At 39.7% G+C, this 18,678-nt stretch overlaps 1 protein-coding gene across 5 annotated transcripts in view; it reads left to right on the top strand.

Annotated features, from left to right (window-relative positions):
- The window catches only part of YTHDC2 (YTH domain containing 2), a 217,440-nt gene that overhangs the window by 9,543 nt on the left and 189,219 nt on the right, over nucleotides 1-18,678 (top strand). For all 5 annotated transcript variants that reach the window (XM_033929088.1, XM_033929090.1, XM_033929087.1 and 2 more), the window contains exons 4-5: nucleotides 4,649-4,845; nucleotides 18,222-18,421. In XM_033929088.1, coding sequence (XP_033784979.1) covers nucleotides 4,649-4,845; nucleotides 18,222-18,421 — 397 coding nt within the window. The remainder of the gene's footprint in view (nucleotides 1-4,648; nucleotides 4,846-18,221; nucleotides 18,422-18,678) is intronic.

Here is an 18,678-nt window from a genome sequence, read left to right as displayed (position 1 = left end):
TCCAAACCACATAAAAGTATCTGATCTAATCTAATCCTTAGGTTTGTATACCGCATCATTTCCACGTTCGTAGAGCTTGACGCGGTTTACAATAGGAGCGTCCCTCATCGAAGATTACTGAACAAGCTGAAATCGACAGGATTAGGAGACACTCTAACTACATGGGTTGGGGATTGGCTGAGCGGTAGACTTCAGAAGGTGGTGGTGAATGGTACCCCATCCGAAGCATCGGACGTGATCAGTGGAGTGCCGCAGGGCTCAGTCCTGGGCCCGATTCTATTTAACTTATTCATAAGAGATATGACGCAAGGACTTAGAGGAAGGGTATCACTGTTCGCCGACGACGCCAAACTTTGCAACATAGTAGGCAAAAGCTTATTACCTGATAATATGACACACGACCTACTGTTGCTGGAACAATGGTCAACTACTTGGCAGCTAGGCTTCAATGCTAAAAAATGCAAGATAATGCACCTGGGTAAGAGAAACCCGCATAGAACTTATGTACTAAATGGTGAGACCTAGGTTAGGACCACGGCGGAACGCGACCTAGGGGTGGTCATTAGTGAGGACATGAAGGTTGCCAATCAAGTGGAGAAGGCTTCCTCCAGGGCAAGACAAATGATGGGGTGTATTCGCAGAGGTTTCGTCAGCAGGAGACCTGAAGTTATGATGCCGTTGTACAGAGCCATGGTGAGGCCTCACTTGGAGTACTGTGTTCAGTTTTGGAGACCACACTACCGAAAGGACGTGCTGAGGATCGAGTCGGTTCAGCGAACGGCCACCAGGATGGTCTTGGGGCTCAAGGATCTCACGTATGAAGAAAGATTTAAAAAATTGCGGCTGTACTCACTTGAGGAAAGAAGAGAACGGGGAGATATGATTGAAACATATAAGTACATCACGGGACACATCGAGTCAGAAGATGATATCTTCTGGCTCATGGGACCCTCGACCACCAGAGGGCATCCGCTGAAAATCAGGGGAGGGAAGTTTCATGGCGACTCCAGGAAGTACTTCTTCACCGAAAGAGTAGTGGATCATTGGAACAGACTCCCACTCCAGGTGATAAAGGCCAGCAGCGTGACGGATTTTAAGAGAAAATGGGATACTCGCGTGGGATCTTTAAGGGAGTAAATTCAGGGGAGGGGATACTTGGAATGGGCAGACTTGGTGGGCTATAGCCCTTTTCTGCTGCTTTTTTCTATGTTTCTATGTTTCTAAATAGGAAGGAACTACAACAGAGGGTTAGAGGTAGAAGTGTGAAGAAAATTTAGAGGACTTGGGAAGCCAAGATATAAGAGTTTCCTTGATTCCTAAGTTGGAGGGAGACTTACATTTTTTGAGAAAAGCCAGGTTTTCAGATGTTTGCGGAAAACTTGGAGAGAGCTCAAGTTCCGAAGAGGAAAGGTAAGGTTGTTCCAAAGCTCAGTGATTTTGAAGTGGAGGGAGGTCCCTAGCTTTCCTATGTGGGAAATGCCTTTTAGCGAGGGGAAGGATAGTTTTAATTTGTGGGAGGATCTGGTGGTATTAGGGTTTGAGGAATTCCAAGAAAGAGGGATAAAGGGAGGGAGGATACCATATAGGATTTTGAAAGCTAAACAGGCGCATATTTAGTGGACCCTGACAATTATCGGAAGCCAGTGGAGCTTGGCCAGGACCGGGGAGACATGGTCAAATTTACTTTTAGCGAAGATGAGCTTGGCCGCGGCATTCTGAATCCATTGGAGTCTGTGGAGGTTTTTCTTAGTTAGGCTTAAGTAGATAGAGTTGCAATAGTCCAATCTAGAGAGGATGATGGATTGGACAAGGAGGGTAAAATGTTTTTGATGGAAGCAGGATCTAACTTTCCTCAGCATGTGAAGGCTGAAAAAGCATTTTTTTACCAAGGATTGGAGGTGGTCATTGAAGGACAATGTGGAATCAATGATGATGTCCAAGACCTTGCTCGAGAACTCAAGCTGCAGAGAGGAGCCAGAGGGTAGTGGGATGGAGGTGGGTAGGTGATCTAGTTTTGGACTGAGCCAAAGAAGTCTTGTTTTGGACTCATTCAATTTCATTTGCACAGTGTGGGCCCAGGATTGTAGGTTCATTATACCAGAGGATATGTTCTTAGACAGGTCGGTGAGGTTCGAATCGGTCTCGAGGAGGACGAGAATGTCGTCTGCATAAGTGTAAATTGTTTCAAGGGGGGATAGGTGGAGGAGTTTTAGGGAGGACATATAGATGTTGAAAAGGATAGGGGATAGTGGAGAGCCTTGCGGGACTCCACAATTCAGTTTCCAGGGGGAGGATGAGGTGACATTCTTGTTAATAATTTAAGAACGAGAGCGGAGGAATTTAGAGAACCAACCTAGGACTGTGGAGTTGATACCTATCTCAGAGAGTTGGTAAACAAGAATATCATGGTGAACGTCGAAAGCAGCGGAAAAGTCAGATTGTAGGAGGACGGCGAACTTGTTTCGAGAGTGAAGTTGTTGAACCCTTGAAATCAGGGAAGACGGTAGGGATTCAGTGCTGAAGTTAGGACAAAAGCCATATTGATAGGGTAAAAGAATAGAGAATCTCTCTAAGTATGATGAGGGTTGGGAAGAAATGATGGACTCTAGCATCTTGGTTAGGAGAGGGATATTTGCAATTGGGTGATAGCTGGATGGTATGGAAGGGTCAAGGTCAGATTTTTTCAGTAGTGGGGTCAAGGCGATATGACCCATTTCTGGGGAGAAATGGCCCGACTGAAGGGCGGAGTTTATGAGAATGGTGATGGAAGAAATAGCCTGAGCGGGAATGTTCTCGTATAGGTAGGAGGGGAATGGGTCCAAGGAGCAATTACAGGATTTCAGTTTGAGGCAGAGATTGAGGACCAGGGATTCAGATACGCGCTCAAAGGTGGTCCAGGATCTGTCAGCTGGGATAGGGTTGGAGACCATTAGGGTGGGAGTGGACTCGGTGGGCACTAGGGAGTTGTAAGAGACTGAAGGAGGGAAGGAGCATCTCAAGGAAGAAACCTTATCGTTGAAGAATTTTGCTAGAACATCGGCTGAGGGAGAGGAGGGGAGCACGGTGGGGTCTCTTTTGGAGGTTATGTATGTATGTAGGTTAGAGTCTGCTATCTAAAGAGAATCTTTCAACTGAGATGTTTTATTAGATTTTAGTGGCAGATTCTTTTTTTGTTAGTTTTTAGATGCTATGTTTGTTTTTATTGTAAGCCGCTTAGTGTTAAGCAGGGTATAAATTTGTAAAATAAATAAATATATAAGTTCTGTCTTGTGTTTAAGTTCACTTTTCTAGAAATTTTTTTTTTTAAAGTTAACTGGCAAGCAAGAGCCATACAGCAAGAAACTCTCTGGACAACCTGAGTGGCTGAAACAATACCTTCTTTTATAACATCGCCCACACTGCCTCTTATTTACTCTTTTTCAGACTATCCCCATCAGATGATAATTATTAATGTTCCTGGGTTTCAGGCTTTCGGCTGGTGATTATTAATGCTAGATGTAGTAGAATCTCAGTTATCCGGCACCCACGGGGATTGGTGGATACCGTATAACTGTTTTTCTGGTTAATTGAGAGTGTGTTAGAAATCTTGTCTAAAACACTCTCAATTCCCCGCACTGAAGCACCAGTGTGGCAGTGGTCCTGAGCCACAATGCCTTCCCTCCCTCAAGCCCTGAAGTAGCAGAAGCAGGCAGCGGTCCTGAGCTGCAAATCCCCTCGCTACCTCCCTCCTTCTCTCTCTTCCTTACCCGAAATGCAGCGGTCATCAGGAGGCAGCCTCAAAACAGGCTGCTCGTGGCCAGCCCTGGCAGGGTCTTTCCTCTGATGTGTCATTTCCAATGCGTCAGAGGAAAGGCCCTGCTGAGGCTGGCTGCAAGCAGCCTGTTTTGAGGCTGCCTCCTGCTGACCACTGCGGTTCAGGTAAAGAAAAAGAGAGAGGGAGGGAGGTAGCAAGGGAGTTCGTGGCTCAGGACTGCCACCTGCTTCTGCCACTTTGGAGCCTGAGGGAGGGAGGAGGGCTTTGCGGCTAAGGACCACTGTCGCGCTGGTGCTTTGATGCGGGCGGGAAGGAGAGGGGATTCGTAGCTGCTTTGGGGCTTGAGGAAGGATTTGCGGCTCAGAATGCTGCCATGCTGGTGCTTCGGGTCAGGAGGGAGGTGGGGTTCACAACTCGGGACTGCCGCCACTTGTAATTTTCCAGGACTTGAGGGAGGGAGGGGAGTTTGCGGCTCAGGACCGCTGGTGGTGCTTCGGGGAACATTTTTTTTCCCACCAGCAATTTTTTTTTTTTGCCGGTTAACTGAGGCCCAGTTACATTACTGTAGTTTGCCTGAGGGTGAAACAGTATTGGACATTGTTTGACAGTGTCAGTGCATATAAAAGCTATAAATAAATCCCTTAACATAATGGAAGTATATGAATGCAACAGAAAAGAGAGTTAAGATGAAAGTATAATTCCTCGGCAATGGAGAAAATGTGATATTTGTAGTCGGACATACACCTAATAGCTTTTGATTGAGGACGCCTAAATATTGTTGTGTTTTGTTGCCATCTGCTAATAATGTTTGCTGGAGAAAGTTTTTGTGCTTTCAAAATGAAAATAACCGTTTGCTTTCTGTCTGAGTGTAAGTGGTGGTCTTGTTTTTTTCAGAAAAGGAGCAAACAGATACCTCACTGTCAAGAAAAAAGATGGATCAGAAATGGCGCATGCGATGATGAGTTGTAGTCTGACCCATAACACAAAACATGCTGTTAGGAGCTTGATCCAGAGGTTTCCTGTCACCAACAAGGAACGTACTGAACTTCTTCCCAAAACAGAGCGAGGAAATGTGTTTGCTGTTGAAGCTGGTATGTCTGTCTGTTAGTTTCTTCCTCTTCTCTTGGCCTCCCAGGGCTGGGATCTGGTGCCATGGGCATTTCATTCACAGCTAAGTGGAGATTTTCCCCTGTGTTATATCCTTTGCCACATTGCATTATCACTGCAGTTAGTGCCCTGGGCTGGGGACCATATACCAGGACTGGTATATGGATCCCTGTAATTATGGGTCCCACTTTAAGTTATCACAGCATGGCTTTGATGGTCTCTTACTTGGGACTTTGAGCACTGCTTCCTCAGCATTATCTGGCCCACCCGGGAATGGAACCCAGGTCTCTCTATACAGCAATGTCCAGCACTACTGCTGAGACACCAACCTATTTACATATTTTGGGGTAGCAACAATAGAAAATATCAGACTTTGGTACTTTATTGCCCCAGGTACATTAGGTAGATTGTGAGCCCGCCGGGACAGACAGGGAAAAATGCTTGAGTACCTGAATAAATTCATGTAAACCGTTTTGAACTCCCCTGGGAGAATGGTATAGAAAAATTGAATGAAAAAAAAAAAAATAATAATAATATTTTATAAACTTACATCAGATTGAAATGTAGATTCCTCTTCTGCTATCGTGTTTCCCTGAAAATAAGACCTACCCTGAAAATGAGCCCTAGCATGATTTTTGGGGTAGGTCTTAATATAAGCCCTACGCCTGAAAATAAGCCCTAGTTGCCGGCAGCAGCAGCACTTCCCCCCCCCCCCCACCAACCCATTTCCCTCCCATCCGAACCAGGAGACCGAAATAAATACCTTATTACAAACTGGCAGCAATCTAGACAGGCTGTTTCGTGGCCTTCTATCTTCCAGGCGTTCCTCTGTCGCATTGCTGATGATGTCATCAGCAACGCAGCAGAGGAACGTCCCGGCGATAGAAAGCCGTAAAGCAGCCTATCTAGATTGCTGCCGGTTTGTTATAAGGTATTTATTTCGGTCTCACGGTTTGGGTGGGAGAGAGAGATGGGTCGGCGGGAGGCGGGGGGAGGGGGGGTGCGCGCACGGCGGGGGGATGGAAAGATGCTACACGGGGGGATGGGAGGAAGGGAGGGATAGAAGGTACAAGGGTTCTGCACAAGGAATGGGAGGGAGGAATAGAAGCAAGGGTTCTGCTGCACAAGAGATCTGGGATGGGAGGGATAGAAAGATACTGGACAAGGGGATGGGTGAGAGGGGAAGAAAGATGCACATATGAGGGAAAGAAAGGAAATAGGAAGAATTGGGGTGGAGGAGAGGAAGGAAGAGATGATCATTGTACATGAAAAAAATAAGACCTGCCCCGAAAATAAGACCTAGTGCCTTTTTTGGGCCCAAAATTAATATAAGACAGTGTCTTATTTTTGGGGAAACACAGTAGTTATAGTAAATCAGGGATAGGGGTGTGTGTGTTGTATGTATGTGTATATTTACCAGAATAGAGCCCAGCATCTCTGATATTTAACTATATTGTTGAATATCTCTGAAGCACATTGGCTTCTATTTCATAAGTCTTCCTACTTGACATGTAAAAATAATGCATTTGTTACCCAGTACTTTTTTGGGCAAAATATTAAGGTTAATAAATAACACTTTTATGAATGCCAAAAGAGAATGCCCATTGTCCCTGGTTGACTTCTAATGTAGAATTTTACAGAAAGACTTGTTTTTGTTGCTCTTTCTACAGTTATGGAATTGCATGAGACTGGGGACCTTCGTGATAGCCAACAAACACAACAGAGTGGCTCATAAAGATTCTAGAGCATAAGTTCACATCCTGGGACTAAGAATCTGTTAAGCTCAAATCTGTGGAGAGGAGAGAAGGGGTAGAGCTAGGAGCAGGTATAAGTACGGCAGGATGCAAGACAATTCAGGAAAGGGCTATAGCAGTGTGGAGAAATGACTGCCAGGAATCTTTGTGGGGAGAGGAAGAGAAGACAATCACCACTGATTAGTGTAATATTCCCATATGCAAAATCTAGAGGTATAAAGTACATTTACTGCCATTGACTTAAGAATTTTCAAAGGAAACATCTGTAGGGAGCTTTAGTTTGAAATTCCACTTGCAGGCATGTGGATACAAAGGACATAGTTCACTGTTGGAAAGCAAGTTAAAAGGGAGAGAAACTGATAGAGTGGAATGGGGCAAGGAGAAAGGACTGGAAAGAAAAAATGTTAGAGAGAAGAAAATTTTGGTGGGTTGACAACTAAGAGGGAGAAAATAACGAGGTTGAGGAGAGCTTGTGAAACTAGTAAAAAGGGCTTGAGAGGGATTGAAAGGTAGAGAGAGATTTTGGTGGAGAGGGAAGAGAGGAGGATAGAGACTGGTGTGAGTGTGTGTATGCCTCCGTAGAACTAGAAAATTGAAAGAGGCTTATGGGAAAGGCTTGGCTGAGAGGCTGATGGGACAAGGCTTAGGGAGTGGCTTGACTAGGGAAGAAAGCAATACTGGTCAGGGAGAGGTGGTGGGAATGAGGTAGGGGGGAAAGTGAGATTGGGTTGGACAGTTCTTTGGGCCTCCTAAATCTTATGTATGCTGAAAAGGGGTCCGCAAATCAAAATGTTTGGAAATTTGTCTTTAGAGTTCATGCAGAATTGGGATAATTTTATATAACAGTTTCCACATGTAAAATAGTAGAAAATAGTCTTCCTGCACACCTGAATATATGTCTTATCAGTGCTCATGCTAATGAAATGACATGGACTTAGATATCCACCTTGTCTAAGCATTCTCAGAGGCATAGCTTTGGTGCAGCTGAAGTAAACACTCTATATACACACATAGAGAACATATGCATAGTTACTTCATCTTTGGAGCAGGTGTAAATTTGTAGGCTGTTGGGTTTGGTGCTGGTTGCCTATTTTGCAAAGGCACAAAGATGCCTATGTTGCTTTTATAAAATGGATGCTTTTTTGGAAGTTTGACATAGGCATCTTGTTTAGATTAACTCATGCCTTGTAACTCAGTGAATTACATTCAAGTATACTAGATCAGTGTTCTTCAACCGCCAGTCTGTGGATCGGTGTCGGTCCGCAGAAATTTCCTGCTGGTCCACAGGGCTGGCACGTGCATCGGGCCCAAGACGGTGTTCTTCAACCATTTGTCCGTGTTGCGATCAATGCGGTGTTATCTTCGGGCCGGCTCCCTTCTTCCTTACTACTGCAGTGCACAAAGCTGCGGACAGCGGCTCTTATGCGTATCCTGCGCCTGAACTGGAAGCCTTCTCTCTGACGTCGCAACGTCAGAGGGAAGGCTTCCAGATGAGGCACGGGACATGCAAGGAGCCGCTGCCCACAGCTTTGTGCACTGCGGCAGTAAGGAAGAGGGGAGCCGTCCTGAAGATAACACCGGGGGCGGTATAAAACTGCCAGGTGGGAGCAGGCCAGAAGGTAAGGCACAGCATGAAGCATGCACAGCATGTGTAGAATAAAAAAACCCCTGCTCTTTAAAGCCTCACTGCTTAAATAGTATCCTAGGCTAGCTTTCCTCTGCCCTATTTTCTAACTGGCTGATTTTTTTGCATGGTGGATAAAATCATTTCTGTATCACCTGGTAGACTGGTATAGTTCTTATGAATGGGTTACCTCACTGCTACCAGCAGGTTGAGACTGAGAACAAACTTGTATATCAGGATAGCTTCCCCTTTTGCAATCCAATCCAGTCTTCATTAAAGCAGGTAGAAAGACTAATTCGGCTCCCCTCTTAGTACTGTTAGAATTTTGTTTTGGACTCCTGGGTTCCCCTTTTGTGCCAGATAGAGCTTGGATGGGTCCTGTTTGGGGATCCGTCCGACCTTGGAGTGTTAAACTCAGCGGGTCCCTCCCCCCACATTCCTCCATCTCCCCACATTTTTGTAGAGGTGCCTGAGCCGGTGGCCTGGCCCCCTGGTTGGTCAGCCCTTCAGCTTTGAGAGCCATGGAGTCTGTTCTGACTAAGTGGGAAAAAAAATCCTGAGGTGTGCCGGTCTAAAGGATTCAATTCCCTTTAAAACTGCCATTTATATTGTGGGTTTTTTTCTCATCTAACTGGCACTTTTATTTCAGCTAGTGTCAGTCGGGTCCTTCGCTTTTATGTGCAGAGGACCCAGGAGATCAGGAAATCAGATTATCTCTTTGTCTTTCTCGCGGGTCCTCGTAAGGGATATGGTGCTTCTAAGGCTACTATTGCGCGCTGGATCAAGGAGACTATTGCTTGGGACGCAGTATTTGATGAACGTGTTCTGGTGTTGGCCCTTTGGGGTCCCACCCTTAATGGGTATTGCTTTGGTACTATACCATTCTACCAGGTGATACAGAAGGAGAAATTAGGTTCTTACCTGCTAATTTTCTTTCTGTTATCCTGTAGACTGGTATAGTCCCCCACCTTATCTGTCTTTGTGCGGTGATTGCGGGGTTTTGTTTTGCTCGCGTGCAGATTTTGGGTTTTTCTGCGGGTTCTAGTATTTTTCTAGGGCCGGGGAGAAGTAAGAACAGCGGCTATGACTCAGCTGGCTTAGTTGGTGAACTGTGGGGATGTTTTCTATACCAGGATTCAGTTCTACACATGTTCCAACAGTAGTTTACCAGTGTTTGTTGTTTTTACACTCCTGTTTGGAGTGTGTTATACTGTTTTTAGTTGGAAGTCTTTCCTAGGTTCTGCTTGGCTATTTGGCACACTGGATTGGATTGCAAGAGGGGAAGCTATCCTGATATACAAGTTTGTTCTCAGTCTCCACCTGCTGGTAGCAGTGAGGTATATAACCCATTCATAAGGACTAACATTAATTTAATTTTTAATCGCATTGTTACATAATGTTCATCCACAAAATGAAGCATTAACTGAGTTAGGCAAAATTGTCTGATTCAGTGTGTCTGATAGAGCTTTTGTTAAAATTGCCTCCTTTTCCCTGTAAACAGTTATAGGGAAGGTAGAAGTATAGCTAGTCATGTACTATTTGTCTTTAATTAGAGAAAGAGAAATCTAGTAAAAAACCAAACCAAAACATGGAGGGAGACAACAAAGGTGGGGGGAATGATTTTATTTTCTTTTTTTTTTTTTTTTCCAAATTTTTATTCATTTTCAAAATTACATAAAGTGTAAGTACATATTCAATCAGATAATCAATGCAAATTTCACTTTCATTCTATCTTTGGTTAATTACATAACTTCTTACCCCTCCCCCTCCCATCCCTCCCTACCACATAACTAATAATTATATAAATACACATCAATACCACAATCCCCACCCTTTCCTTTTAAACTGATAAATTTAAGGGAAACGTATCCAGTTACTCTGTACAATATCTTGTCAATGGTTTCCACACATCCTGAAACTTCTTAAAATATCCTTTTTGCAATGCAATGAATCTTTCCATTTTATAGATGTGACATAAAGAATTCCACCAAAAGGTGTAATTCAATCTCCTCCAATCCTTCCAATTGTATGTAATTTGCTGAATGGCAACACCAGTCATTATTAGCAGTAATTTATTATTATTTGCAGAAATTTGACTTTTTGCTCTCATTTCCATACCAAATATCACAGTATCATAGGATAATGCCACTGGGTTATCTAATAAATTATTAATTTGGTCCCAAATTGATTTCCAAAAATTCATAATATATGGGCAATGAAACAATAAATGATCTAAAGTTCCTGCTTCCAAATTACAATGCCAACATCTATTAGACAAAGAACTATCTAATTTTTGTAACCTAACGGGGGTCCATAACGCTCTATGTAACAGAAAGAACCAAGTTTGTCTCATAGATGCTGACACCGTACATTTCATCCTCCAAGACCAAATTCGTGGCCATTGAGATGCAGTAATTTCATGCTTAATCTCAATGCTCCAAATATCTCTTAAACCATTTTTTAATTTCTTTTTATTAAATCCGCCTAACACTTTATACCACTGGGCGGCCTGGTGACCCAAGAAGTCTGTCTGAAAACATAGAAATTCCAAACTGTGATGTTTATTAAGGTTTTTCCAATCAGGGAACCCCGCCTGAATGGCATGCTTCAGTTGCATCCATCTAAAATTTTCTGATTTATTAAGACCAAATTTGTTTTGCAACTGTGAAAATTCAAGCATGGTACCATTAGAAATAACGTCATCCAATATTCGTATTCCTGCTATCATCCAATGCTTCTAGACTAGTCTCTCCCCGTCAATTTGGATCTTGGAGTTAACCCATATAGACTGTTTTGTAGATTTATGAATTGGAATAGATGTTAAATTGCTTACATATCGCAACGTTTTCCATGTGTCTACTAGTATGATATTATCTTTACTGTAACTAGGCATTTTGATACTGAGTACCTGGCATAAACGCAACGGAGACATGAGTTGCCATTCTACCCATAACCAATCAGGGAGTGTTTCCATGAGTTCTGGGAGGACCCAATACATACCATGGCGCAAAATATAGGCTTGATGATACCTATAGAAATTTGGAAAATTTACCCCTCCCTCTGAAATTGGTCTTTGTAAGGATACCAGAGCCACTCTAGGAGTTTTACCCAGCCAAATAAATTTTAAAAGAATACTATTTAATTTTTTATAAAAGGACCCTTGAAAATAAACCGGCAACATTCCCATCTGATAGCAAATCACAGGTAAAATCATCATTTTAATAGTTTGGACTCTTCCCCCACCATGAAAGATGTAAAGGATTCCATTGCTCACACATCTCCATAACCTTCTGTAATAATGATTTTTCATTTATTTTCATTGTTTCGTCCAATGTTTTTTTAATCCAAATACTTAAATACTTTATTCCCTCCTCCTTCCAAAGAAAGGGAAATGAATCAAACAATCCTTTTGTACAATGAACATTGAGTGGAAGAATTTCTGATTTATTCCAATTTATTTTATATCCTGAAAATTTTCCAAAATTCTCAATTAATTCAAGTAAGCAAGGAATGGTTTTCTCAGGATTTCTCAAATAGAGCAATATATCATCCGCATAAGCCGAGATCTTATATTCCCGATCTTTATGAGGAATACCCTGAATCTCCTCTGTTTGCTGAATGACTAATAACAAGGGTTCCAAAACAATATCAAAAAGCAAAGGAGATAAGGGACAACCTTGTCTAACCCCCCTTTGCAATTTAAAACCTTCTGAAAAATTATTATTAATATATAATTTAGCAATGGGGGAGCTATACAATGCTTGAACCATTTGTATAAAACCTGAGCCAATACCGAACCACTCCATCGCTTGATACATAAAGGTCCATTCAACACGATCAAAAGCCTTTTCTGCATCAAGTGATACAGAAAAAACTGGATCTATTAAAGCTTTGGATAAATTCAACATATGTAGTGCAAGCCTAGTGTTGTTAGAAGAATGTCTTTGAGCAACGAATCCTGTTTGGTGCATACCAATAATGAAAGGGAGAGCTTTAGCCAAACGTATAGCCAAAATCTTAGCTAAAATTTTCCCATCAACATTAATTAACGAAATAGGCCTGTAATTTGACACCAGTGTGGGATCTTTATTTGGCTTTGGCAAAACTATAGTTAATGATTCAGCCATGGTACCCATAATGCAACCTTTATTAAGTTGAGTCTGATACAAATTTAATAAAAATGGCAACAGGGTAATTTGAAATGATTTATAAAACTCCACAGAATAACCATCTCCACCTGGAGCGGATCCAACTCTAAGGGACTTCAGTGCTGCTTGCAATTCGTTTAATGATATTGGCTTATCTAAACTTTCTTTTACTTGCTCAGGAATTTTCAGTCCCTTAATTAATTTTAAAAATCTCAAACCATCCTTTTCTTTATCTAAATAAGTCTCAGAAGAATATAAGTTTTTATAAAAATTTAAAAATTGTTTTAAAATCATTCCAGTTTGAGAATAAGAATTCCCCCTTTCATCTTTAATCATTACTATCTTTGTTTTCCGTTTTTTTGCTTTTAGATAATTTGCTAACATTCTTCCCGTCTTATTTGAATTTCCATAATACACTGCTTGTTGAGAGAATAAATCTTTTCTAATCAACTTAGAGGAAATTTCATTATATTTCCCTTTCGCTTTCATGAGATCTTGTAATACAGAATGTTCCCATTTCTCAATTAATTTTGACTCTAATATCTTTATTTCCTGTTCCAAATTATAAAATTGTTTTTTAATTTGGTTTTTAAGATATGCCGAAAAAGAAATAATTTGGCCTCTCATAGTTGCCTTAAAAGCATCCCATAATGTTTCTATAGAGATATCTTTCGTATTATTAATTTGAAAATATTCATTTATTTTCACTTGCATTTCCTCAATAAAATTTGGTTCCACCAGCAGTGTATTATCAAATCTCCAGATTGGTCTATTATCCTCCTTATCAATTATCTTTATTTTAATCCACACCCCACCATGATCAGACAAAATAATTGGATCTATGGAGGCTTGTGTTACTTGTTGAACTAATGTACTAGAAACAAATATATAATCAATCCTTGAAAAAGACTTATGAACATGGGAACAAAATGAAAATTCCTGATCATTAAAATGAAAGATTCGCCATATATCTTTCAGATCACAGTTTTGTATCAAATTATCTAGCCCTAATGATTTCATTACTCTACTAGGTTTTTTATCCATAATAGGATCTACAACAGCATTGAAATCCCCAGCCACAACTAGATTAGAAGCAGCCAGTGGTAATAATATTTGTTGTAAAGATTTAAAATATTCAAATTGATTAGAATTAGGTGCGTATATATTGAAAAGCGCCATGGAAATATTTCCCAGAACCATTTCCACATGCACCCACCTTCCCAATGGGTCAGCAGTGATTAGGTTAAAATTTGCATTACATCTTTTATTTACCAGTATTGCAACACCTGCTTTCTTCTTGACAGCTGGGGCATAAAAAACTTGCTTAATCCAACCACCTTTTAGCTTTTGAGACTCTACTGCTGACAGATGAGTCTCTTGAATGAAACATATATCAACACCTTGATCTTTCAAGAATAAAAGTGTTTTCTTCTTCTTAATTGGATGGTTTAAACCGTTGACATTTAGTGAAAGTATTTTAAGTTCCATTTAAATATTTATCACTGTCATAAATCTTTCCCAACATAAATTTCAAATTATTATAATATTCCCTTTTTCTGAACATTTCCCTTAATTTATCATTACACAATTCCCTTCCCTCTCTTAAAATTTTATAAAATCTATGCATAATACACAAAAACCCTCCCCTATTCCCACCCTTATCCCTCCTCCATGCATATTGCGATAACTTGAAGTCATAAGGACAACCCAGCAAACCCACTCTCCTCACCCATAAGCATTTTGTATTACTATTTCTTCTTTTAAAATATCTCTTATTCCAACCACACATTTTAAAAGACTATATAATCTCATTAAATATCTCCCAACCATATATCATATTCTACTGCGTATCTCTACCCCATATAACTGAATAATTTAATATTTAAAACTCAGTGACAAAAAGCATAAAAAACTGTAACATATCTTTTACCAATACTGATTCTTCCCCCCCTTTTTTTATTTTTATATATATATATATATATTGTAATCTTGCCCAATACACTCTAATTTGAATATATTATATACCATTTAAACTATTATAGCATACAATCTTCATCTCTCCAGTCTTTCAAAACAAATCATAGCTTTTAGCACAGAGTCACTTTTTGAATCATATGAACAAACCAAGGACTGTTCCATTCTCAAATATTGAGTCATGAAAATTCTCATTCCTTAGGTTTCAGTCAGAATTCCAAACCAATATGTGGGATATATCAAGTTGTACTCTTCTGTTACACTGTACAGCCCAGAAAGTGTTAATCAATTAATATCCATCTTTTAGTATCCAATTTCCACACACTTTGAGCAATGTTTGAAGATAATTTCAGTGAGCTTTACATTAAACAGTTTCATTTTCCATTTTATTTTTCCAGCTTTCATTCATATGAGTCTTAAATTGTAGTTTTTTTTAAATTTTTTTTAAGTCATTAAAACGTTCCACATTTGAACTCACTGAGTATTATAAAGGCAAAGTCATAGTACAGAAGCGAGGGAGCGGATCAGTGTCCAAATCATCACCATGCGCTGTAGACTCAAAAAAACCAAAAAAACAAACAAAACTGAATAACAAGTCCCGTTCTGTTCAGACCTTGTGCTGAGACGCAAACAGTTTACCTCGCTGCCGATTTAGTCCACTTCCTTCATTCAGCGTCCCTGCTTTTCCGCTTTGATTATAATATTTAGTCAGACCTGCGCCCAGCTCTCCACCGTTGTTTCTCCTCTTCAGACCCGCTCTACCCCTCCTTTCTTGACAATGACGCAACCGTAAGTACAACTCCCCAATGACGGTCCACAGAATACTGGCCTCTAACAGCACTCAAATCTTATTTCCAAGTATCAAAAATCATGTAAGTAGCAGGAGACCAAACAATGTTCCAGATCTCTAATGTAAAATTCCGATTCTTAGAACCCTCTTCTGATTCAGATGGGGAGGGGAAGTGCTCCAAAGATCTGATGCTGAATCTCCTATCTTAGATATCCTGAGCTTTCCCTCTGAAACAACATCTTTAGCACTAGGAAAGTTCCTGGATATTTATCTGAGACTATAATCTTGAAGCCTCACTTACAACTCCACCCCCTCTCCCTCTTAGAATTCTTTTGATGTTGGGTTCATAAGAATGACTGAAAATTCTCTGTTTCCATCTGCTTTTCCCATTCTGTATTATAATCTATTTCAAGTTATTTTGAAACAGTTCTATTCATTCTAATACAGTTAATCCTTCAGTTTCAGCAGCCATCTTATAACCAATTAATGTATATGAAAAAAAAAATTTTTTTATAATTCATTTAGTTTCAAACTTTCATGCACACTATTCAAGGAAAATTTAAAATTCCCTACCCATTACCTAACATTTTATTTCTCTATCATAAATAATTTTTAGTTCATGGGTACTTCTTGTGATGATAAAAACTGTTTTAAGTTTCCCTGGATCCTTAAATTGATAAAATTTTTCTTTATAAGTGACTCTCATTAGCGCAGGGTAATAAAGTCCATACTTAGCACCCATTTCTTTCAGTGGTTGTCTATATTGTAAAAACTGCTTCCTAATTTGAACAGTCTCCTTTGCAAAATCTTGAAAGAATATAAGCTTGGAATCTTTATATGACACATCTTTTATTTCTTTTGCTGCTTTCAAAATCTCCAATACATGTTGGAATTTAACTACTTTAAAAATAACAGTTCTTGGCTTATCTTTATCTTGATTTTTCCTCACACCAATTCTATGTGCTTTTTCAATAGCTAATGATCCTTTTATTTTAAGTGGAATAATTTTTGGTATTATTTCTTCTAAAAATCCAATCATGTCTTTCCCCTCAATTCCTTCCTTTAAACCAACCATTCTTAAATTTTGATTTCTAGATCTATTCTCCAAGTCAATTATTCTTTTATTTAATTCAAATAGTTTATTATGATCTTCTTTATTACTTTGTTGAACATGTTCAATTTTTTAAATTCTATTTTCCAACTTTTCCATTTTGCTAGTTAATATATCAAATTTGCTGTTCATCATATTCAACTCTTGTTTCATTTATATCATATTCATATTAACTTTCCTTATTTCCTCCAATACCTCAATTAAGTCCAGGGCATCCATAGGAAGAGGAATTTCACTGGAAGACTGCAGATCCTCCTTTAGTCTTTTGGTTTTTCCTGTTGATTTAGCGTGAGATTCTGGTATCTTTTGCTTATTTGAGGACATTCCTGCTATTTTGAATTAAATTGAAGAAATATCTGTTAATTAAAACAAATAAATATTGCTTATGAGAGGGAACTCGGCAGTTAACCAGCCATCCTCTTAGGCTCCAAGTTCCGGAATCGAATGATTTTATTTTCAATTTAGTGATTGAATTGTGTCAATTTTGAGAATTTTCATCTGCTGTCTATATTTTGCACTGTTCAAGAAGAAATGCATTTGTTTCTTTTTCTCTGGGGTTGTACTACATGCAGAGTCTTGCATCTTAGGTTTTGTTTGTATATATTAGTACTTTTAGGTTTTTGGTCCCCTATTTGCATAGGGATTATCTGTGTTCTGGTAGGAATGAATGTTGAGAAGCATACAGTGGGCTTTGTATATTTTAATTTCATGGTTAACCATTATGTGTTGTTAATATAAGATTATATTGTGTGTGTATATATATGAAAAATGAATGGAAAAATAGTGTTACAACTAGTGCCATTATGGGGGCGTGGTCTGGGGCAGAGATGGGCGGCGTCTGCGGATTGGTGCCGGTCCACAAAATAATTATTTTATTTCCGCAGGTCCATAGGTGTAAAAAGGTTGAAGAACACTGCACTACATATTTCCTTCTTAACAAAAGCTAACAATCTGTTTATATCTGTAGCAATGGAGGGTTAAGGGGCCCTTATACTGAAGCTTAATGTATGCTAAGTGCCCCTAGGTATAAAATAGAATGAGCAGAATTTAGGATGCGCTAGCACACACTAAACTTTAGTGAAAGGGCCCCTAAGTGATTTTCTCAAGATCAGAAAGAGCAGTATGGGCTCTGATTTTTGGCCCATTACTCTGACCTAGGGGTTCTGAACTCAGTTTGCAGGTCATACTTAGCCAGTTAGATTTTCAGGATACTCACCATGAATATATATGACATAAAGTTACATATAGTGGAGGTAGTGCATTCAGATCTGTCTCATGCATATGCATTTTGGATATGCTGAAACGTGAGTGGCTAGGTGTGTCCCAAGGATTGGATTTAGAACTCCTGCTCTAACCAGTAGGCTACTCCTTTAATCCATTAAGATGGTTAAGAAATTACCCTCAAAGTGGCTAAGATGAGCTTTTAGTCTGATTTTGTTGACTGCATTCTCACATACCGTACTATCTCAATGATACTTTTTTTTTCTCTTCAGTAATGATTTTTTTTTTCTGTCCAAACAATTAATTTTACAGTGATCTTCTGTTGTTTTGAAGACAAAAACATACTGAGAGACAAGCCTAGAGGACTCTACCAGTGGGGTTTTTTTTCCCTCGCATTCTGGAAATAGGATAACAATACTGTATAACCAAAACATGTCAGATTAGATGCTTTTGTGCATTATGATTGATTTTTCTGTGCCAGTTTGCTTTGTTGGTGAAGTGTGCATTCTGAGCACATATGTTAATATACCAGTGCTATTTCTGAGTGAAATTGTTTTCCCAAATACTCTTTCAATATTCACTGAACAAGCTTTGCTTTATCACTACCTTTAGTTCATTCAGAGGGCACTTCATTTTGGAGGAGTAGGTTTTTGGTTAGAGAGGTGGTATGTAGCTTATAATAAAACCAGGACTTATAAGCTTCTTAATAATTTGAAACTATTAATAACTTTTTCATAGAAAACAGAGAAATGAGCAAGACGAGTGGGCGACTTAATAATGGCATCCCTCAGGTTCCTGTGAAAAGAGGAGGCTCAGAGTTTGATTTCTTTCGACAATCTCTGCCTGTGTTTGAAAAGCAAGAAGACATTGTAAAGATTATTAAGGACAATAAGGTGGTTTTGATCGTGGGAGAAACTGGATCAGGAAAGACCACTCAGGTGGGTTACTGTCATTCTTTCCTGGGTTGGAAGGCCTATGGGAGCAACTAGTTATGGCTTTATTTAGCTTAGACTGTAAAACAGTAGAGAACATTATACTAATCGGTTTATTGGTTGAACTGACCTTTGTCCCTAAATGGTTGTTGGAAATCTTCACCCAAGGCAGTGAAGAATTTTTTTTTTCCTTTAAATTACCCCCAACACAAATAAAAATCACACATGCTTTATGTTTAGAACTAGTCTTTATTTATAAATGT

This window comes from Geotrypetes seraphini, chromosome 1 (assembly GCF_902459505.1).
Source record: "Geotrypetes seraphini chromosome 1, aGeoSer1.1, whole genome shotgun sequence".
Taxonomy (NCBI): domain Eukaryota; kingdom Metazoa; phylum Chordata; class Amphibia; order Gymnophiona; family Dermophiidae; genus Geotrypetes; species Geotrypetes seraphini.
Note: the sequence above shows the minus strand (reverse complement) of the source record. Positions and strands in the feature narration are given on the sequence as shown.